At 45.7% G+C, this 23313-nt stretch overlaps 1 protein-coding gene across 2 annotated transcripts in view; it reads right to left on the bottom strand.

Annotated features, from left to right (window-relative positions):
* The window catches only part of Trs31 (trafficking protein particle complex subunit 31), a 111297-nt gene that overhangs the window by 67018 nt on the left and 20966 nt on the right, over positions 1 to 23313 (bottom strand). For both annotated transcript variants that reach the window (XM_065440378.2, XM_065440377.1), the window contains exon 6: positions 17892 to 17956. In XM_065440378.2, coding sequence (XP_065296450.1) covers positions 17892 to 17956 — 65 coding nt within the window. The remainder of the gene's footprint in view (positions 1 to 17891; positions 17957 to 23313) is intronic.

Here is a 23313-nt window from a genome sequence, read left to right as displayed (position 1 = left end):
TATAGCTATCGCGTTGTCACCAGCATTCGTCCCGACGTGCTCTGCCTGTCCCCTGAGAACCTTTTTCAATCTCTGTTATTTTTACTAACATAAGAAGCTTTCTTCCGAAAAGGCAACAAGTATCAGATCTAGTATCTTCGTCTGGCAGTGACTTACTCATACTAACTGAAACATGGCTTACCAATGATATAACTGACGGTGAAGTTCTGAGTGAACTACCGAATTTCAATGTTTTTCGTAAAGATAGGCCGGGTACTCGGGGTGGTGGCGTTCTTATCGCAGTAAAAAAACATCTAATGTGCTCCACAGTTAATGTGGCCACCTAGAAGTTGTGTTGCTTATCATTCGCGCTAATCCGCAGCTACTACTTCTTGGCGTCTGTTATCGTCCCCCCAACGCTAATCCTGACTTCCCCCGCCATCTGAATAACACCTTGAACCAATCAACAAAAAAATTCCCGAACGCTTGCATCTTGCTCTTTGGGGATTTCAATTACTCACATATTGATTGGTCAAATTATTCTAGCACAGTTACTAGCACGACAGGAGCTAGAGAATTCTTAGATATCTGCCTTAATTTTAACCTCTCCCAGATGATAACAGAGCCTACGCGTGCAACTCATGTCTCGGCTAACATACTAGACCTCATACTAACCACTCATCCTGAAAGCATGTCCTCCATTAGCTACCTACGCGAAATAAGTGATCACAAAGTAATCCACGCTGCTTTCTCATTTTCACCTACAGTACGTCGTTCTGATCAGAAAACAATCCGCCTGTATGAAAAAGGGAATTATACCACCATAAACAGCGAACTAACTGCATTCTATCAATCATTTAATTAGGTTTTGAAAATCGCTCAATACAAGAAAACTGGTTACTCTTCCAAAATAAGATGACTAACCTCGTTGCACAGTTTATACCAACCACCTTACTTCACTCTAATCGCAATGAACCATGGTTCACTAACGCACTAAAAAAAACTGGAAAACAAAAAGAAACGTCAGTTTCGCTTCGCTAAACTGAGGCCAAGCCCTAGCTCCTGGGAAAAATACTATGTATCTGAACGCGCCTACCTGATAGCTATCCGGCAACAGAAGCACTCCTTTTTTAATTCAGACCTACTCCGCATGCTCAGCAGTAACCCCCAAAAATTTTGGCAGATCATCAATCCCCAGTCATCCCCTGGTGTCAGAATTTCGAAAGATGGTGAAATCTTACCTGATATTGACTGTGTGAAACTGTTTAACAATGTATTTTCATCTGTGTTCACTACCGAACCACATGTGCCTCTTCCTGTTTTCACTGTTGCTGCCATGGCTCCAATGCCGGATATTATTTTTTCGCCAGATGGCATATCCTCACTAATTGATAATCTTAAATTATCTTCATCAGCTGGTGTTGACGATATCACATCAAAGCTTTTAAAAAACACGAAGCGCATCTCTTCCATGTATTTAACCCTGCTGTATTCCCAATCACTATCATCAGGCACGCTTCCTAACAAGTGGAAAAAGAGCAAGGTCGTTCCAGCCTACAAATCAGGTAACCGTAATTCACCCTTAAATTATCGTCCAATATCCATAACTAGTATCCCTAGCAAAATAATGGAACACGTCATATACTCACACGTAATGAATTTCCTCGACAGTAATAACTTTTTTCCATCCGTCGCAACAACATGGCTTCCGTAAAGGGCTGTCATGTGACACTCAATTAGCTACATTTCCTCATGACCTACACTCAAATCTCGATACTAACACTGTGACCGAAGGACGCGCAGCCAGATAGACTCCCGCTTGTTTCACCAACACAGAACGTCGGCGCGACCCTGTAACCCCCCCCCCCCCCCCATCAAGGGCACCGTCGCGAGCACTCCCCCCAGCACCGGTCATCCCAGCACCATGGAAGCGCTCAACAACACACCCCCCCTTTCCTTTTGTTCCCCCCCACCTTTCCGTCTGTGAAGTGTCTCCCCACCTCCCGTGTTCCCCCCCCCCTCCTTTCTTCAAAAAAGATGCTTTAAAAGCGGCACACCGCCACCCCCGAAGAACAACCCCCCTGAAGAAGGAGCCGAATGGGCTCCGAAACGTCGGGCTAATAAAATTCAGTTATTTGGTTGCAGTCAGTCTCAAGTCCTAATCAATTTCCCAACCAGACAGGCAATTCTGTCGAAATGTTTAGCTTCTCGCAGGGATTGTTTTTGCGCCAAGACAAGACTTAGTAGACGAGAAAATTGCGCCTGAATGATCCCCATACATTTAGCGTAATTCAAATTGCTCATCCACAAGCAGGGTGTGATGACATTACACACACGACCACTGCCTTTTATTGCTGTCAGTGAGTAGAAAAGCACACAGCAGAAGGCGCTATAGTTTTTGCCCAAAATACAAATGCACGGCCATGAAGACACCAAACCAAGACAGAGCGTTGGATTCTCTGCTGCAGCTGCGTCATGGTCAAGTGGAATGGACTGCCTGCACATCCCACGCCATCAAACAGACCTGGCATTCTTTGCTGCTTCCAGTTTGTGCGAGTTACACAAGCCAGCAAAACCAGCGCAGCATTACCCGATAACAAAACTACTGAAACGCGATAGCGCAGCCAGCACAGAGCATAGCGAAAACTAGACCTTTTGACCACTCACGTCATCGTGAAGGGCAACATCAACGCGTTTTTGTTTCTAAAAATTGAATAGAATAGGACAAGTAGCATTTTCTTTCATCTTATAATGCAATGCAACAATCTTTTTATTACAAGTGGTTTAACACTAGTGATAGAATAACAACAGGAAGTGCCTATCAACGAGTTAGTACCTGAATGCCGCAGGGGAGTCGCAATTTGTGTCCTGCATTCACCTGAATTTCTCAATTACTAAATCTCGGCTCGTAATATTATTAATACTTTAGAAGTTCCCGAGCATTAATTTATCACTTTAGCTTGACTTTAGTGTTCTTTTTAGTTAGCTCTGAGCACACATACGTTTATGGACTACACAGACACTTTATTTATGCTGATTTGCTTTGAGATAAAGCCCACAAGCAGTATTAAATGCGGAAAAGCACAAACTGACAAGCAGCCCACTGTGTTTTGATCACAGTGAATTCTTCAAAAGCTTTGCTGTTGCCAATTTTGCAATTTCAAGCTTGTCTAAGTAAAATTGCTGAAACAGCACCGCTCTGGTGTCCATCCAGGAGAAACATCCAAAAATATGGCCAACATCTGACGAGAGAAACTTTACCATAAACAGAACTTATTTTTTGTAAAACTCGCTAAAATATTTATAGAATTGCTAAACAAGCCTGAACTTGTAAACATTATGAAAGATTTTCCAGAGTTGGCAGGTATGCAAATACAAAAGACAGGTGGTGATGCCAGATTGAAATCTCCACACCAGCCACCGTGATGTCATGGATTTCAATGGTGTGTATTCGTGTCTGTTCGATAATGACCTATTGATAAAAGACTACTCTGCATTCTAGAGGAACCAAGCAGGTAACCTAGCAAAGTTTCACAAACATTTTGTCATGTCTGGCCCATTCGGGTGCCACACATTGCAATATACTTGGAAATCCACGACATGAAATTGACACACGGGGGCAAAGGCTTTGCCACAACATTCAAATAGATGAAATTCTAGCTTGATATTCGCCGAAAACAACCCACTCTGTCTCAGAGAATGAAAAGAAATTAGGAGTTGAAAGAGTATCATAGACAGTGAATGTTTAAGGGGAGACATGGGTTTCAAAACCAATTTTGTTAATTTTAGTGTGAACGATATTAACTGGATGATATTTAACGGTATTGTTCAGTTTTTCCTGCTCATTGCCAATATCGAATTAGATTTTGTATATCTGCATTAGAACAAATGATGCAAAGTTTTTAATACAGAAATTCAGTTTATTTCTTACGGGACTTTTCAAAAACTTTGTCAAAAGCAAAAACAAAGTATACAGCCAGAACGCCGGAGAGTAGCTCTAGCCAGTGATGCTATTTTTATTGTCCTCAGTGCACTTATAATGCAAAAAAAATGTAAACATAATTGAAATATTTTTGCAAATTTTTATTTGCAATTAATGACAATTATAATTTAGCCACCAACTTTAGAAATAAATAAATAGCATCACCGGCTAGATCCATTCGACACGAATATATTGATACCAAACATTTTGCTGGTATTTCGAAAGAAAATATGAAGATCCCGCATAAGGCAGTGTATGGTGTCCAAAAAAATAAAGCTGAGAAAAACAAATTTGAGCTTTCAGTTCACTGCGACTTTGAATGGCCTAACAATATGGCAATATGAATTGCATCACCATGTAGGTTTTTCAGCAACAAGTTCATGACATATATGTGGCCATTGTGCAAAAATAACACTGAGATTATTGATTACAACATCATGCATAGTCGTTGAAAGTAATGCCAGAAAGCTGACACCATGTGCTTCACATTTCTATCTTAGTTCATTGTTGAACAGAAGGCACACAAATGGCATCCCTATGCAAATAAAATTGCACAGCGTTCATGGCCACAAAAAATATGTCCTTTGCATAAAGCTTATGGCTACAACAAAAAATTGGTATCAAATCCCAGCAGTGGTCGCCACATTTCAATGGAGGCGAAATGCAAAAAAGTTCATGTACTTGTGTTGCAGTGCTTCCCAAGTGGTCAAAATTAATCCAGAATCATATCTTGGTTTTGGAACACAAAATCCCAGAATTAAAATTAAAAAAAAATGGACATTTCTTGCGCACCCAGACAAATGTGCATTCAGCACAGGTCACACCTAGACCTATAGAAGCCCAGGACTGTAGGCAGAGTCTGTTGCTGGCTTGTGCCTCTTTGCTAGCTTTTTTGTCACAGAATTTCTGTTTGCCCGGTTGTGATGGACATGTGAAGCCCCCGACAATCCTTTTCAAGGCTTCGGCGCACCATACAGCTGCCGGCACTGTAGTCCAGCTTCTTGGCTATTGCAGTGTTGCTTCTTGTCACACCCTGGTTGAATCGGCTGATGGTTTCAGCTGCTGCCCTCTGGACACAGTGCAGTGAGGCATGCTGTCTTTGGGGCCTGATCCCATATCACGGAATGCAGGCCTTCACTAGCATTCTGAATCACGCCATCGCTGCACCGCTCCAAGAAGGCTTCCTCACCCAGCCGCTTGAAAATTGGCTCCAAAGCTTCGCACACAAAGTGGGGCAGGCCGTTTTTGTGTGCTAGAGGTTCCTCGCCCTTTGCAATAGCTCGGTTGTAGCTGCACCAGGATTACAACCCTTGGGGGCATCATCAGTTGATGACATCTTGTGCAGGGTAGCCTCAACTGCCCTCTTCATGCCAGGCACATCATTCTTGTGACTCCTCAGGGCCCAGCCATAATAATTTGTAATCTTCTTGATCCTGTCCTGGGTGAACTGTCTCCTCCAAGTGGCTCCCCTTGGGCCTTCTTTTTGTCAACCAGCCCACACAAGGCTGCTTCCATGCGCTTGTGCACGAAGATTGATGCAGTCTTTCTCGTTTATCTTGATGAGGCCTTAAACAGCTCGCTCGGTCAAGGCATGGAATGTCCTGCTGTCACCATCAGAGAGCATTGTCGTGTAAGGCAGCTTTGTTAGATATGGAGCTGTTTCCTGCGATTACTTCGAGTTCCCCAGACCACATCGGATTGCAGCACAGCTAATTGAGGAATGCAGAAGCAGGAAAGCGCATTCCAGAGGAGACACGTGCAAACAAGTTTAAGGCAACAAGTTCACGTGCCAACAAGTTCGTGCGCCGCCGGGATTAGCAGGTGGGCCTCTGACAATGGAGCATGAGCAGCCCTCCCCTTCTCCTCGTTAGAAGTGCATTGCCAGTCTGCGAGGCAAGACCGCAGAGAGCCGCCAGGTGTGACACCGCGACACGGGCGCCTACCATTGGCTGAAAGTGGCGTCATCGGAGCGGACTCTCCCATTGGTCAAACATGACGTGACTTACAGTGCTCGAAGGGTTTATAAGAAGCCTTCCAGAGAGACCTGAGCATTCTGGGACATTCCCTGATTCTCTGATTCACCTCTCTCGAACTTCTTGCCGCGGGCCGCAGCGTCTGAGTTGCTGCCGGCCCGTAATGACTGTACTAATGTTAATTGACGCTCACGTCCCTGTACATAATGTAGAATAAATCCCTCCCAAGTTTTGGATTTGTCATCCCGAAGTCCGTCCCTCAACCCCTACATCTGGTTGGCAGCGGTAGGATCGCCTCCGAATGCATCATCTGGTGGCAGCTCTACGGATAAACCTTCGTCGTGAGAGATCCTAAGGAACCGGGAAGAGCGAAGAAGAGAGAGCCTTCGTCGAAAGAGGTCCGAAGAAACTGGGAGTAGCGAAGAAGGAGCGAGCCTTCGACCCAGGGAGTCCGGAGGAAGCTGGAACAGCGGACGAATGAACCGGATGGCAGGGTGCTGCAACCGTAAGTGAGCGCGTGGTTTTTCTCCTTATGATTCGCCAGACTCAAAGGTTGTGTGTTCAATTTTGATAGTTCTGGGAATCGGGAGTTTGTTGCATTGTGTGTTTGCACAAATTAATTAAGGAAAACAGTTTTAACCACCTGTCGGGGCAGCTGCCATGGATCTTAGAAGGTTGACGAGGTTAGACTTGTTGTTGGTGTGCGACGATTTGGGAGTTGAGGCGGACGAACGGATGGAAACGCCAGCTATCATAAAGGCGATTAATGATAGTGGCAATGATGATAAAAGCATTGAGCTTGCTTGGGAGGTGATACAGGAACCACGGGAGCGAGAGCGTCGTGTACGTTTGCGGGAGCGTCGTGAAATTAAGAGTAAGAGTAAGCATGAAGAACGCGAAAATGAACGGAAGCAGGAGCTTCAAGAATTTACTCTTAAGTGTCAGCGTCACGAACGTGAGAAGGAACGCGAACGTGAGTATCAGGAACATAAGCTTGAGCGTGAGCAAAAGTATGAGAGAGAGAAGGCAGCACTCATCAAAGAAATACAGTATTGTGATCAGTTATTGGCACAGAGACAACGGCTGTCTGAGAATTCTGTACGTAGTACAGAGCGAAAGAATGAGGAAGCATATAGCAGATTTTCGCCAGAAGCCGACGAAAAGAGTAGTGCCTGTGAGATTAGCTGCAGATTCATAAGTGAAGGGAAAAGGCTAGCTGCTAACGATGCCTTAGTGGCAACAGAGGCCGTTAAAGGCCGTAGGGAAAGCGACGAGGTGCTGTGCCAACAGATGACTGTGGAGACAGCTAGGCCAGCTGCGAACAAATTGGCACAGTTACCGAGCGTGTGCGTCGCTGGTAATGTTAGCGAGGTTGCTAGCGAAGAAAAGGGTACTTCTGACCCGACAGAAGCGAGCACCCATGTAGAGCCAGATCTGCGTGCAGAAGTGAAGTGCGAACTGGACGATGCAGTTGAGAGTAGTTCTCGGGATGGCGAGCTCCGTAGTCCACGAGAGAATAACTGCATTGTTCAGGGATCGGTGCGGCTCTCCGCCAGTCTAGATGGCCTAGATAGGGATGATTCAGTTGTTAATCATTCGGACTGTGCGCGTGAGAAAGCGATCGATACCGACAGGCTGTGTGCCGATGCACAGCGTGAGCTGGGCAATGTAGTAGAGGGCAGTTCGCAAGAGTGCGAGTTGTCTAACTCGAGTAAAGCCTGCTGCATTGTGCCAGAGTCGGTTGAGCTGTCCGCCAGTCGAGGCAGAGAGAGTGTTGATTTAAATGTAAATCACTCAGACTGTGCGGGTAAGAGACCGATCCGGGCCGACGAAATGTGTACCGGCCAGCACGAGGCACGAGAAGGCGACATGAAAGCGAGTGCAAAGAGAAAGCGCCGTAAAAAGAAGCGCGGTAAAGAACGAAAGACGGTAATTAATGTAGCGCCGCCAAAAATGGCGAGAAACCCAAAAGGGCAGGGCGCGAGGAAGAAGGTGCGGTCTTCACGGACGATGTTGACGCATCGAAAACGTTCGAGCCACCGGTCAAAGGGGGACCGCGAAGAATGTTCTGCACGGACGCGGACAAAGGGCACGAGGCTGTTAAACTCCTCGTCATTCCGTAGTTCTTTTCATAACTCAGCGTGCAGTTCGAAGAAACGCAAGGTGGCAGTACGAGAACAGGTGGGGAGTAGCGACGCGGTCAGTCGAGTTTTTGAGGAAAGCGGGGCACCAAGACGCAAATTGGCAGGAGACCGTAACGTCTTGGGGGAGCTGATAGTGAATCAGCCCTTTTGTTGTTCCTCCGTAGCCAGAGTAGCTTTGAAACTGCGACCACCCCGGGTTCGACTCAAAGTATGAGTCGGACGTAAGCCTTTGGAAAGGGAGGCCAAGAGCTTCCGTAGAAGTAAAGCATGTTGTTTTGTTTTTTATTTTTGAGCATCGGAAAGTTTTCGCGATTTGAGACTAGGATTTCTTTCAAGGTGTAAGGTATGAGCTTTGTTTATGTTTTGGTTTGAGAAAGCTCCGAGATTTGAAAGACGTGTTTGTGTAAACATGTAGTCTCGCGAGATGCTCATTAATAAGTAGATAGGCTTTTTTGTGTGTGTGTGTGAGTAACCTAAAGGTCAAGGTTATGGTTGAGAGGCCTATCGTAACGCGCGTGTGTGTTATTTAACCTTCTTTCTTTTTAAGTGTTTTTGAATTTTGTAAGGTTAAGCACGTAGATTTTCAGTGAGTGCATGATTTGCACTGAGAAGCGTTCTTAGTTCCATTAGCGCATGTCCTGTGTGGAGGGAAGGAAGCAGATTTATGACTGGGTTGCTCGTGTGTTGAGGGCAACCGTATTCTGACTTCTTCAGTGAGCATGCCTGGAACTAGTTATTAGAAGACGCATTATTTTAAGAGTTCTGCGGAGTGTGTAACTCCCGCGAGTTTAATTGTTCGGTTAAGTCACGTGTCCTGTAGGACTTTCAGGGAAGAAACGTGAGTAAGCGTAAATGAAAAGTTTGCCTACAACGCAAGTACGCGTTTTGTTTAGTGACCACAAGGCTAGTGCGCTTGTGATTACGTACTTGTGAGGTTGACCAGATTGTTCAGTGGCACCAATACGTGCGATAAGTACGCCACTGCGATAGATTGGAAACATGCTGTTCGTGTAGTTAGGCCACTTAAGTAATGTTCGGCTGTTTTCATTTGTTGTTTGCATCGTCAACGACCCTTTTGTTTTGCAACAACAATAGTACTCTGGTCTTGTCGGCATTCGAGGAGAAATGGATGGCTGTTTGCAAGGGTGGTTACAACTGTTTTGTCAAAATTGGGGAACTAAAAGATCAGGGTTGATTTTGACTCAGTAATAGCCTGGCGAGTCAGGGGTGAAGAGCCTGCGCTTACGCGTGGTGCAGCGCTGTGTTGTTTGGTTTGTTTGACGTATGTTCTCCAGGGCCCAGGATCCCGAGGGTTGTCAAACGAGGCTCGACCCCAGTACCCTGCAGCTTCTTTCAGCGTTCCTCATGGCCAGCGAATTGAGTTCACCGGCCATTCAGAACAACCGGGGCGAGGACGAGCTGTTAGATATGGAGCTGTTTCCTGCGATTACTTTGAGTTCCCCAGACCACATCGGATTGCAGCACAGCTAATTGAGGAATGCAGAAGCAGGAAAGCGCATTCCAGAGGAGACACGTGCAAACAAGTTTAAGGCAACAAGTTCACGTGCCAACAAGTTCGTGCGCCGCCGGGATTAGCAGGTGGGCCTCTGACAATGGAGCATGAGCAGCCCTCCCCTTCTCCTCGTTAGAAGTGCATTGCCAGTCTGCGAGGCAAGACCGCAGAGAGCCGCCAGGTGTGACACCGCGACACGGGCGCCTACCATTGGCTGAAAGTGGCGTCATCGGAGCGGACTCTCCCATTGGTCAAACATGACGTGACTTACAGTGCTCGAAGGGTTTATAAGAAGCCTTCCAGAGAGACCTGAGCATTCTGGGACATTCCCTGATTCCCTGATTCACCTCTCTCGAACTTCTTGCCGCGGGCCGCAGCGTCTGAGTTGCTGCCGGCCCGTAATGACTGTACTAATGTTAATTGACGCTCACGTCCCTGTACATAATGTAGAATAAATCCCTCCCAAGTTTTGGATTTGTCATCCCGAAGTCCGTCCCTCAACCCCTACAGCTTGTACTTGTCAAGGGATCTCTGAAACATGAGCAGTGCAGCTTGCACCTCCATTTGCCCGGCATTGCACTCAATGTTTTTCTGGCACTCTGGAAGACGTTTTGCGTGCCAAGCCCTTGCTCTTGGATTTTGGACCGTGTGATCAGCCCAAGCAAAAGTTGGACAGCACGACGTGGTCAATGACGAGCCTGGTGTACATCTCAATGATGCATCTAACAGCAACGTGCGAACTGCGGCCGCGTGTCAGCCAGGTTCCATCATAAATGACGTCTATGTTCCCAGGTGGGTTACCAAAGTCCTTGTAAAGTTCCTTGATTTGGGCCACACTTGCAGCCTCACAATCTGTTGCAGCACTGCTGCACCGCTTGAACCATCATGTTCATATGGCCCTGGTAGGTTGTGTGGTGTAAGCCACAATGAGAAATGTTCGTCGCGGCAAAGAAGTCGGAGAGGGCTGTTGCTCCCTTACCAATGCTGTGCATGGCCTTCATAGCTTGGACGTTTACTTCAAATGGCGTTATTGTTGCATCACCAGCCACTCTTGGGGAAGAAAATTGCTCTTTGCACATGCCACACCTGGAGGACTCCAGCACAAGCTTGGCACAGAGCCCGTGCTCCTTGTCGGGGTCCTTTGAAAGCATCAGTGTTTTCTTGCCGCACCCAGGACCTGGCATAAGTCCAGAAAAGTCTTGTACCACTGATAAATCCATGATTGCAAATTCATTTCCGCTGTCGTTGACGTGCTCTTTCGTGTCAACACCCAGCAGCTTAAACTTTCGCTCCGTTGCAGACTGCAGCGCCAGTACGTGGTCATGCACCGCTAAGCCCCAGCGTAGCCATGCATCGAAGCAAACTTGTGCAAGCACACTAAGGACTAGATGCGTGGCATCTTCTCATCTGTTGCATTATGTGAGCCTGCCAAGATTACATTACAATAAGGTAAGTGCACATTGCTTTAGGCAGCATGTAGCTTCCGTGTTGCAGCAGCCTTGCATCTGTGCGTTGGCTGCAAGAAGACGGTATTTTCACTACATTGAGACCAGCACACAAGTCACCAACACCATTGGTATGCCCAAACAATGTAGCAAGTGACATGAAGCCACGTTTCGAGCTGCCACTGCGCCTATGCAGGCTTGCTTTGATGCGTGGCCACACTGATTGCACTGGCACATCACACAAATATTGTGGCCATGTGCTCTTGCGTGCCACAATATTTCTTGAGCTAGTGCATCGTTGAAGGACTCTGTCTGCGTTACAACCTGCCACAAACTTGCTCATAGCTATCATAATCCACAGCCCAAGACTTTTCACCAGTGAACACTAACACATCTAGACGATATCCTGATGTGGCAACTCTCATGGCAGACGCCTCATCGGTTCAGTCACGTAGTGTTGTTGGAGTGCTGCAATTGGATAAGTCTCATAAGGCTCATGTTGATTGGCACATACGAAGTACCTGGCTCATTTTAGAATGAAAGCACATTTTTGTAACACGTCTTTCTGACCTAAATTGCTGCATTTTGACAGACCTGAGTGTATGAAGGTGCACTTTCGAATAGTAGCAATTCTGGCTTAGTTTAGGCTTTCGGACTTGGCTCACTTTGAAAAAATACTCCTCATTAAGTTTTGCTCGATTCTGTTCCTTTAACCACAAGTGCAAAACCCCCGTAACCACAAGTACAAAACAGACAGGGAAAGGCCAGGGTGTCTACTAAGTTGACATTTCCAAATTACCTGAGTGATGCAGAACTATGTTTTATGTCAAGATGGACTGAAACCATATCACCCGGTGCTGTCCCTCCCTAGTAAGCATATGAAAAAATGTAAAAAAATGCCTTAATCCAACTTGAATACTAAGGAGTAGTGTTTATGTTATTCAAAAAAAGAATAGAATGGAGGGGTTAGTAAAATGCACGGCAAATAAAATGTCTTCTAAAAAATATTGCGAATTGAGTAAGACATTCTCAAATACAAATAAAAAGGAGATCCATACAGAAGCAAATATTTTCGAATATCGCCTATTTCTATCAACTGATAGTAAGCTCAGTGGTACGAGGCCCGAATTTTGACGCAATTGAGATTCTCTCTCAACAGCTCATAAGTCAACCTCAACTGTCCTGACATACTCTCAGCCCGCGCACGACGCCTCAGTTTTGTGTTTCACTGCTTTAAAGAGTTTATTTTGGTTTAAATGAGGGACACCTGCATCTCGGCATCAGCCAACACTGTTTTTGAGCTCAAAATGGCAGCAGCACGCTTCCTTTCATGTTCATTCCTCAATGCGTAGGTACTTTCTGTTCTTGTCCTCCTTCCGCTACTCGTTTGCCCCACGGATCATTTGAAGCATCTTCTTGGCAAGTTGCACAGTTCACGTCCAATTTTTCAAACTCCCTAGGGGCCACGAAAACGCCCGAAAAGTCAGCCAGTTGAAAAAAATAAATGCATGCCATTTACTGCACTTAAGGGCTCCACCCGCCACAGGCACATTCAAAAACGCTCTACTGGCCTGTCGGCACACGTATTAGGCATATTGGTGCTCATACTGTGACAGGAAATACAGGGTGCATGCGTGTATAACTAAGGAATACATACTGTGTCCCGTGGAAATAGCCCCTTCCCACGCTTGTTATGCTTCACTGCATTACTTTTACGTATGCTTCACCAAGTAACATTTCTGTACAGAGGCGAAGCTGACTTTCGGGAACCGGCATTATGCAACACACCGTGCTTTGCAAGCTTCTAAGCCAATCGCGAGGACCACTAAGGCGGAGTCCATGCTACTGCTGACAGCAGCGAATTCTTTCAATAAAAAACGTGGCACCCAACGGCAAGAAGCTTCACAGCAAACGTCGAAGCAGCTAGGCCTAGCATTGCCGCAATGGTGGCTACGGCTGCCAGAGGATCTGCGTGCGAGAGCGCCGATTCGAGGCGGTGAGGTAATCAAAATGGTAGCGGCGGCGGCTTTGAGTAATGCTGTTTCGGACCTGTGGTCAGGGCAAAATGTCCGGAAAATCGTACGGCGAAGAGTTCTTGCGTCCGAAATTTCAGGCGTTCTGATACATTGAGTCTATAGGGTATGTGGTGGTGCCGCGAAGCCGTCCAAATTATCGGGAATCCGGAAAGTCGGTTGCTGAATGTACACTGGCAACTCCTCCAGCCCACGACAGGGCGTCAAATACGATTCATTACGATTCCTGTCGGTTACTCGAGTCAGCATTACCACGACTTTCGACCCTTTCAACAAAACTACAGCTAATTTTCCCTGATAGAGGCACCAATTCCCTGAGTTTTCCCTGAGTTTTTCCAGACTACTCAAAATACCTGAGAATTCCCGGTTTTTCCGGTTGGTAGACACCCTGAAGGAAAAGACGATGAGCCAGTGTAGCGATGAGCACATGAATGAATGTTTGATGTTTAATGGCACAAGGGCCAGGTATGGCCAAAGAGCGCCATGCTAGTGTTAATGGGTTCACAGTGGACTGATGAGTTCTGTGAAGTTAATGTGAGGTGGCTGTAAAGGGGCCAAAAAACTTATGTAAATTGCATAAAATCTACGTCTAATGATATTATGGCAACAACATTTACTATGAACACTACAATGCATTGTGAAAGAATTATACTATATACAAAATATGCAAGATGCTAAATTTGGCTAGAGCACTACTGCTTTGCCAGAGCCCTTGAAACACAAGGGCCTAGAGGCATGTGCTATATGAAACTACTATCACAGCGGCATTCTCTGAAGAGAGGAAGCACTACAAATGTATGGGGCTAATAACATGTAACACAACATCTTTCAAGAAACCTAGGACTGTGTTGGTGTTAAAGAGTGGTTCTGGGCCAAGGAACATTACAGGATGAAGGGGGATGTGCTGCCGGTATGCTAGGGGAAAAGGTTTCGTTCTCTCAGATTCAGCTTCCCGACACTCCAGAAGGATGTGGAGGTTGGTCAGCCTCTCCCCACATCTACCACAGGTTGGAGGTCCACTTCCAGTGAGTAAAAAGTTATGGGTGCCAAATGTGTGTCCTATTCTGAGGCAACAGAATAGGACATCTGTTCGGCACGATTCGTGTTGCAGAAGGCCAGAAACCTAATTGTGGCTTTATTATGTGCAGCTTATTATTTGTTTCCCCGTCCCAAAAGCGTTGCAAGTAGTTTTGCAGTTTCCTTCGTAAGAAGGGCTTCATATCTGTGACAGGGACTGCAGCGGTAGAATTAACGGAATGCGATGCAATTGACGTGGCCATCTGGTTCACCAGAACATTACTCTCGATGCCCCTATGGCCAGGCGCCCAGCATATAATGATATGCTGATTAGATATGTACGTTTTACACAGGACAGAATAGAGTTCATTTATTACTGGATTTTTGTGCTTACAGAATGACATCAAGGCCTTCACAACACCTAAGGAGTCTGTATATATAACTGATTTTTGGAGTTTTGATTTTCTTATATGCTTCACAGCCAACAATAGTATGTAGGCCTCAGCCGTAGAGACGTGTTTTGTGCTTTGTGTTCCGAGAGATGGAGGTTAGCTCATGGGCCCTTTCCAGGCACCGTGATGCAAGTTTTGTCTTTTTTGGAGCGGCTGAGAGAGGCTTGCCGTTCCTTAGGCGCTGGTGACGCATTCTGGCTGGTTGTGACCATTGCTTCTTGTGAGGTGCTGGACACACACTCTTGCAAGCGCTGGATTTGACCTGAAGGCCTTGTCTCGGCAGACGAGACCTTTGAAACCACCGGCCTGGAGGTCAATGGCCCCTTCTGCTTGGGTGGCGGAGCAGTGCTAGCTGCAACCGCGCACGGCGGGGTGGGGGGTGGCAGATGTTTTAACTACCGACTCACTGCGTGTGGGTCGGACAGCCGCTAAAAGCCGTTGTGCCGCTTATCCCTGACGCGTCACATCGGCAAAGGTGTTTTTGGACAGGAAGGATACCCGTCTGCGTGCCTCCGTGAAAGTTATCTTTTCTTTTACTATAATTGTAACAATTTCCCTTTCTTTTTTCCAGGATGGACATGACCACGAGTATGCAGCATGCTCACCATCACAGTTTACACAGTGGAGAGAGTTTTCACAAGATACAGAGGTGTGCTCATGAGCACTGCATTTCGCACAGATCGCTTCAGCAGCTCTGTGGACTGTGACCGAAACACTGGCATTTGAAACATCACAGGGGATTCGGAACGTATGGCCGAACACGAAGCTTGATATACCCAGCCTCGATGGACTCGGGCAGAACACTTGCGTCAAAAGGAAGTATCAGGTGTTTGGTCTCGATTTCCTTATTGTCACGCCTAATCTTAATTTGTTTAACGTTGATGACATTTTGTTCACCGAAGCCCTCTGGAAGTTCAGCTTCAGTCAGTTGCAAGAGATCATCATCTGAGACTACACAACAGGTGGTATTCATAGCACGGTGCGGAGTTACTGCAACTTGGGTGTCCCCAAATGATACTATATTACTGTATTTACTCGCATAATGATAGCATTCGCGTAATAATCGCACCTCTTAATTTTGTCGTCAAAATTCGATTTTTAAAATTTCCTGTGTAATGATCGCACCCTGAACTTGCCGCAGCGATATGTCGTGAGCCAAGTCTAGCTAATATTGATTGCGCTTACCGTCTGTCGAATGCTACGCGAAAGACTTTTCAAGATAAACCAAGTGGTCTGCACGCACCAAACATTCTTAAGTAGATGTCTCATTTCATTACTTTCATCACTTTCCGCACTTCCATGACTAAAAAAAAGCTGCAACCAAACTTGCCTTTATTATGTGTAGGCTTTATGGTGGTTGTGGTCAACAACAAAAAAGGCGCCTTTTGATTCTTCTCATCTGCACTCGTGGGCATGCAACAAATCGCGAGCGGCAATGATAGTAGCCACGTTTACACTGATACGTTAAAAGTGTATGCTATTCATATGCAGACGCTTGTAACACAGCTAAGATATTCACACACCCTTAGGGGAAACGTGTCATATTAGGATAGTAGTGAAGACAGATGCCGCAGTTTCCGCAGCATGCCGGCCATGTGTTTCTGTCCCCTCAAAGCGGACATGGCTATGATATTGCTGCAAACTTGCTGATATTAACAATATTATTCATTACTGATGCAAAAGAAACTGTTTAAACGCACGTAATGTACTCAGGAGAAGAAAAAAAGTTGCGTTCGGTGTGTTCGGCTTGCTCCGCCGGCCGGCATTTTTGTTTTGGTGTCCCACAGCAAACGCGGCACGAAAAATTTTTTTTTTTCTTTTTGAGGGAAATTTAACCCGCGTAATGATGGCACTCCTGATTTTGCGGCAATTTTTCTGACAAAAAGGTGCGATCATTATGCGAGTAAATACAGTAGGTAGCCTTTCATATTGTTTCTGGTTACGGAGCTCCAAGAGGAGATCACCGCTTGGCATTTATAACCTGTACTGAAAACTTGGGTGAAAGACTTAGAAACGACGAACGGCGAGATTGTTCACACGGGTTTGTCTGGTTGTTCAGAGTGGATTACATGGAAATAAGGGAAAGTTTCTTTTTGACGGCCAAAAAACTCAAGACATCAGTGCCCCCCCTCTTCAGGGAGCGATCAGGTAGCGAAGGGAAGGAAGCAGCTATAAGACTGTAATTTTTGGTAGTAATGCCACCCACCCACCATGGAGCCGCTAGAAGTTAGACCCCTTTGCATGGCCAAGCCGAGCCTCAGCTACTTATCCTGATGGCGGATGATAAGTATACTACAGATGGCGGTAGTTGTTCTCATCGGTTAATGAGTCGGCATTTACAGTGTGCCAAGCAGTGGCCGGTGAAGTCAGATATGTCATGCCAAAGACGTAAAAATAGAAAAAATTTTACCTTCCACTTTAAATATGACCCGCAGCACAAGTGCAGAAGCGAGCAAGAGCTTTGTTGTTTGTCGAAGGGGCCAAGGAGGTTATACGCTTGCATCAGCGAACTCGAACTGCATATAGCTCAGCATGCTGCTGTTCAGTCAGGTAGTGTGCGATGCACCCGGTCCCAGTAGCTCTGGTGTGCGATAGGACATGTTCTATTACTGCGCCAGCAGCACTAGACGACTGTAGAGCGTCCAATTTTCGCCGGCATAGTGTTAAGCGTCGCCTCACGTGGATTGCGTCCCCACTAAGCCGGACTATATCCACGCCTTCAGCTTTGTCACCCCAATGTACTCGTCTACGAGCGAAGGTGCAATGCATCCAGGCTCTGCTTGTTGAAAGGAGACAACCAGATAGAAAAAAACTGGCTTGACTCGTATAATACTTCGCATTAGAAGAACACTGTGGGCACGGAACAGCGTTGGCGCTGCACATGAAGCAGCTAGCAAGGTATACTAACTCTGTGGCTAGCAGACGTGCAGCAGCTGTTTGCTGATACACGGGAACGGTATATAAGCAAGGGAAGCAGACGACCCGTGTGCTGGTTTTCTACAGTTTCGAAAGTGCTTCTAGCGACTGGTAATGGCGACATATTTTTCAGTTTCGGTATGAAAAACGTGTAAGTTTGCGCCCAGTCGCATTTCAAGCATAATATTTTCCACAGAGGCTACTGTACGTCTAAACTAGCTGAGAACTGTGCTTCTTACGCGGTCCACTATTCCGTTGGAGTAGGCCTTTAAACACATCAGCATCTGAACTCTACAAATGAGAACATCCACCCCAAGTCATCTACAAGTGCAGCATGCTTTTGCTTCCGTGCAACGCATACAGGCGCAGCCATAGCCACTTGGACATAGAAAGATGCAAGCATGAAGATGAAGCAATTGAGAAGAGAAGTTGCTCACAAAGTTGCAGCCGATGAGGATGGCTTCGATGATGCCAGCAACAAACGAGGCACAGTTGAGACTACCTGAAAAATAGAAAAAAGAAGAACAGGAATTGAGCCAAGCCAAAATGCTATGAATGGCACATGCATAGCCAAGCAGAATCAATCACTAACAATTAATGATTCGAAACAATAGAACACGTTTAGCAGCATTAATGCCCACAGATTATGGTGCTAACAAACAGCTGCATTCAATATGAGCCATAACACAGTGCCGACATAAGAGAAATTGTTTTAATAAATACCAGTAATTAGAGAGCTGTTTAGTTCTCCATTTTTTTTTTCACTTATAGCCATCGCCGGCGAAGAGTCTTGCAGGCCCTTTAACCATGTGCAATGTGCTATAGCTCATAATGAATCTGACTGCACCTTCAGGGTTAAGTATTTTCCTTAATTCTCCTGGTCACCATATTTTCATCTGTACTTATCAAGAGACCTCCCTGTATTTTTCTAGCAACATTTCACTACTACAAAAGAACACCATCATTTTGCAGTGGCTGTTATGTGGGAGTCTGCCTGCCATTCCCAATAACAGTCGGTTAGGACATACAGATGAAACCACGGCCAGTCTAATGTAAGGATTTATTTAGCTGAATTCTATCCATATGTTATCAGCTACTTTCATCACCAGCGCAACACATGAGACCATGGCTGGAATAATGTAAAGGTTCTTTTTGCTCAATTCTACAGTCAACGACACATTTTCTGGACACCCGATTTTTCGGACATGCTCTATACTTCGGACACCTTCGCGGCGCTGCCCACGTGCCCCATAGAGTCAATGTACAAAAATGTTTGAAATTTCGGACGTAAAAACCTTCACTGTCCGACTTTCAGGACTTTCTGCCACGACCGAAGGTCCAAAACAGCATTAATTGTAGCCACCACTGCCGCCATTTTGATTATCTCGCCTCCTCGAACCAGTGCTCCCGCATGCAAGATCCGCTGGCAGCTGCATTCACTACTGCAGCAACGCTAGGCCTAACTACTTTGATGTTTGCTACCAAGCTTCTTTCTGTATGGTGCCATGTTTTTCATGGAAACAATTCGTCACTCTTAGCAATGGCGCCTACTCTGCCTTTGTAACCCTCTCCAATGTCTTGCAAGCTCAGAAAGCATGGCGCGGTGCATAACCCCTTCAGTTTAAAACGAAACTACTGCTTAAGCGGGTACGTTTAACGAGGTTTTACTGTACTATGTTTTATGTGATGTTTGACGTGTGTCATGTCGGCAGCAACCTTGAAATATATATATTTTTCTTCCTTGGAATGCTTGCTGCCAATAAATAACTTGTGCATGCAATACGAGCAGGTGATTCATTTTATGAAGAAACGTTTCACGACTGACTTTACAATATTGAAATATTCATAAATGCACAAAGAGTCGTACCACCTTGACTTGCTTTCAGTCGAGTCTCAATCACTCTGGCATAATGTATGTATGTTTCCCACAAGTATAGACAACTAATTTTATTAAATTGTGGGGTTTTATGTGCAAAAAACACTTTCTGATTATGAGGCACACAGTAGTGGGGGTCTCAGGAAATTTTGACCACCTGGAGTTCATTAAAGTGCACCTAAATCTAAGTATATGGGTGTTTTCGCATTTCGCCCCCACTGAAATCGGGCCGCCATGGCAGGAATTCGATCCCTCGACCTCATGCTTAATAGCAGCCCAACAGCCCAGCCACTATGCAACCACTGCGGGTACATGTGTTGACAGTTGATCGTAATTCCCGACTAAAAAGGTTAATGCTGGTTTCTGAAAGTCAGCTTCGCCTCAATACATCTGTATTAAACAGGGAAGCATATGCGAAATATTGTGGTGAAACACACCAAAAGTGGGGAGGGGCAATTGTCATGGGACAGGGTATGTATTCCTTAATTATACACACATGCACCTTTCCTCTTCTATCACAGTACAAGCACCGATACGTCTAATAAGTGTAGTGACAGGCCTCCAGAGTTATTTCAGATGTGCCTATGCTGATTTGAGCCCTTGGGGGCAGTAAAAGGCATGCATTCATTTTTTTCTGAAATTTTCACAGCCCCTAGAGAGTGAACTTTGACTATTCTGTTATTATTATCCATCATTCATGGCCAGCTAACCATGCTGATAGCGCTTGAAAATGCTGATGAACAGCAAAGAAGAACTGTATTGGAAAGGAGTTGTTACAGTAATTTGGCCCATGTTGTGTAGCGACTACAAATCTATCGGTCAACCTAGCCCTGCTACATCACAGGAAGGTTGCAGCAAGAGCCGTGCTTCACAGGGCTGTGCGTGTAATCAGGTAAATTCCGCAAATCCTTTGGGGCCAATTCTTTCAGCTTATGGGTCCCGAAATGGGCACCAAGGGAAAGGAAGTGCAGTCGAGGATGGTGAAAATTAGGTGGGGTGATAAAATGAGAAAAATTTGCAGGCAAGTTGTAATCAGCTAGCTCAAGAGAGGGGTAATCAGAGATCGCTAAGAAAGGCCTTTGTCCTGCAGTAGACATAAAAGAGGCCGACAAGAACGATGATTACGGCTTACATGGCAGTTTTGAAATGTTTAACACGGAACTACACTTTTATGATTTCCTTGAACCTTTCAATATAAACATGTGCAATAAAAGTTAATTATTGTAATAGTTTAATTACTGCACAGAATACTTTGGTTTTTGGTGCTCATTATGTCTGCCAGATAGATAATTAATCAGTAGTGACATCATTCGAGTAACATTAGTGGGTTATATAAAAAAAAAATATAACACTACTATAATGCTAATCCTAAGCACAATGTGCTTGCTTGGGTGGTCAGGCTGTTGGTAGAGTTAGCACACATAGTCAACACTTATACAGAGAAAAAGAGAGTTCTTATGTACCAGACACACTCAAGGAGAATTCCACGACAGTTCTAACATGCACTACTGCTTGATATTTTTGTTTTGTCTGTTTTTTTATATCATGTACGAATATTCAAACTGCAAGGAACCAAAGAATTTATTCCTGAAATGCATTCCCAGCAAGCCAAAATTATATTTGAAGGTGGCAGCCCTTTTATTCCTTACCACAATATTTTTTTCTTTCACGGTCGAATTAAATGCGAACTAAATACGTTGCATCGAAACACTTTTCTGCTAATTTTAATGTGCTTCGCAGTAAATGATTCATGCGTTTTTTTATGTTGTTCACAAACAGAAATTTTTTTTTTAGAATTCCAAACATGGCCCAAATCACAAAAAAGTTGCAACTTTGATGCATTTTGCCACATCTATTTCACACAGAAACTTGAAAAAGTGCTGAACACAGAATGTCCTCTTTGCAACACTTATGCAAAATATTATCCTCCTATGCGAAACACGAGAAGGAAAAAATGGTTAAATAAGCAAGTTTTTTCAGAAACACTCATTTTCAAAGAGTAAGGTAAACTAGCTCCTGTTCTAGATATTGAAAAAAAATATATATACTTGGATGAGTCCTCCATGTCGGGCAAAACGTGGGTGCGATAATGTTTCCACATTTGCTTTATTCCAAAATACAGTCAAACCTCGATATATCGAACACGGATATATCAAATTATTGCGTATATCGAACACTTTCTATATCACGTGGAAAATCGCATGCATTTTTAATTTTTTATTTCGAACGGGGCCGGATGTAAAATGGATATATCGAACTCCGCCGCCCCAGACCAAGTGCGCTCCGTTGACAGGAGGCGAGCTTTCCCGCAACACTCTCGAAGATGGCGGCGGCGCGATGGGCGTTCCAGACTGGTGCGTACGACAGCTCCCACATCGGTTGCGCCGAGGGCGCCATTTGAACGTAGCGGCGTACACACGCGGTGGCTTGGAGCCAGCCACGGCCGGTCTCGAGGGGAGCGCGCGCTTCGCGCGCTTCTCTTGTTCTTTATTCTATGCTAAAGCGCGCGCTCCCCGGCCGTGAGCCGGCCCGGCCGCCTCACGCGCGCCCGCGCCCCCGCCGTGCGCGCGTGATCGAGGCGGCCGTGGAGCCAGTTGGAGCGCTTTGTCGGTGCGGAGCCACACAGCATGTGCATTGAGGACTTCGTTGGCGGTGACGACAGCACCGGAACAGTGGCGGAGTTAACAGACGTGAGATCGCGGCAGAAGTGACTGCTGAGCGGCCAAACGAAGACGCTGCCGAGGCTGATCCAGCAAGCGCTGATGCTGCCCCGCTCCCGACTGCAACTGAGGCTGTAGCTGCTTTGGCCGTTGTACGCCGCTACTGCGGCGCAATAGAAGGCACTGGACCGTCTCTTGTGTACCGTTTGGACTATGTTGAGGACGCCGTGGTCAAGCACGCGGTTGCCAATATGAAGCAGGCTACGCTGCTTCAGTACTTTAGCGAACGAAATAAATACTTTGTTTAAAGCTTCATGTGAGTATCTATTGCGCCACGATTGGTTCATTGATTGATTTGTGCTAGTTTTTGACGCGTTTTCTACGTGATTTTATATATCGAATTCTGGCTATATCGAACTATTTTGCGATCACCGCGCTGTTCGATATATCGAGGTTCGACTGTATAAAGGGCCAAAGTGGCCCATGTTGAGCATGCTGGCTTTAGTGCCGCAATGACTCGTTCCTCTTTGTTAACATTTACTCTATTTTATAAAAATAAAAGGCAGCGGTTGCCACTAATGAAGGAAACTTGGGTTTCTTATTGTGGCAAGAACAGAGAACGTGTTTTCTGCTTTGTTTTCTGGCACACAAGAGAGAACAAATTCTACAATACTCGCGGTGCTCGAACAATTTTTGCGTGTCCCTTGCAGTTAGTATTTCAAAAGCGTTTAATCACCATCAGCTGGCTAGTAGTGGCAGTTTTCGCAGCGGACAATGCATGTCCCCTTGACTGATCGCGGGCACACCATCCACAAATGCTATGACTGAATTCCCAGCCCACGCGGCACTGACTTCCACTCCACTGACTTCCACTGACAATGCTCCTCGATGACTGCAGCAGGCGCATGAAGCAGGGCCACATTCTTGAGGCTGCCACTGAGTTGGGAGACCATTTCAAGTGCCGACTGAATGCAGTCAGTGCTTCCAGACCTCAGGTTGTACAGGGAAGCTTGGTGCTTAAGCAGTCCACCCACACCGTCACAGGCGTTCTTCCCAGGCCCAATAGCGGGAAATGTCAACCTTGCGGACGTGTACTTGGAGTGGCACAACACATACAGTTGGTACCCGTTTTTAAAATGGCTCACTTAACCACTGCTGACATATGTTAGGTGACAGTAGATCTGTGTTTTTTCATCTAACACTTCGTGCACTTAACCTACGGCGTGGCAGGCGTGCGCTGCGTCGTGACGTATGTCGTCGATTATGACAGCAAAGCTGTGTGTTGCTTTTCTTGACGTGGTGACACAGGTGAAAATGGGCAAG

Source organism: Dermacentor albipictus, chromosome 9, assembly GCF_038994185.2.
Source record: "Dermacentor albipictus isolate Rhodes 1998 colony chromosome 9, USDA_Dalb.pri_finalv2, whole genome shotgun sequence".
Classification (NCBI taxonomy): Eukaryota; Metazoa; Arthropoda; class Arachnida; order Ixodida; family Ixodidae; genus Dermacentor; species Dermacentor albipictus.
Note: the sequence above shows the minus strand (reverse complement) of the source record. Positions and strands in the feature narration are given on the sequence as shown.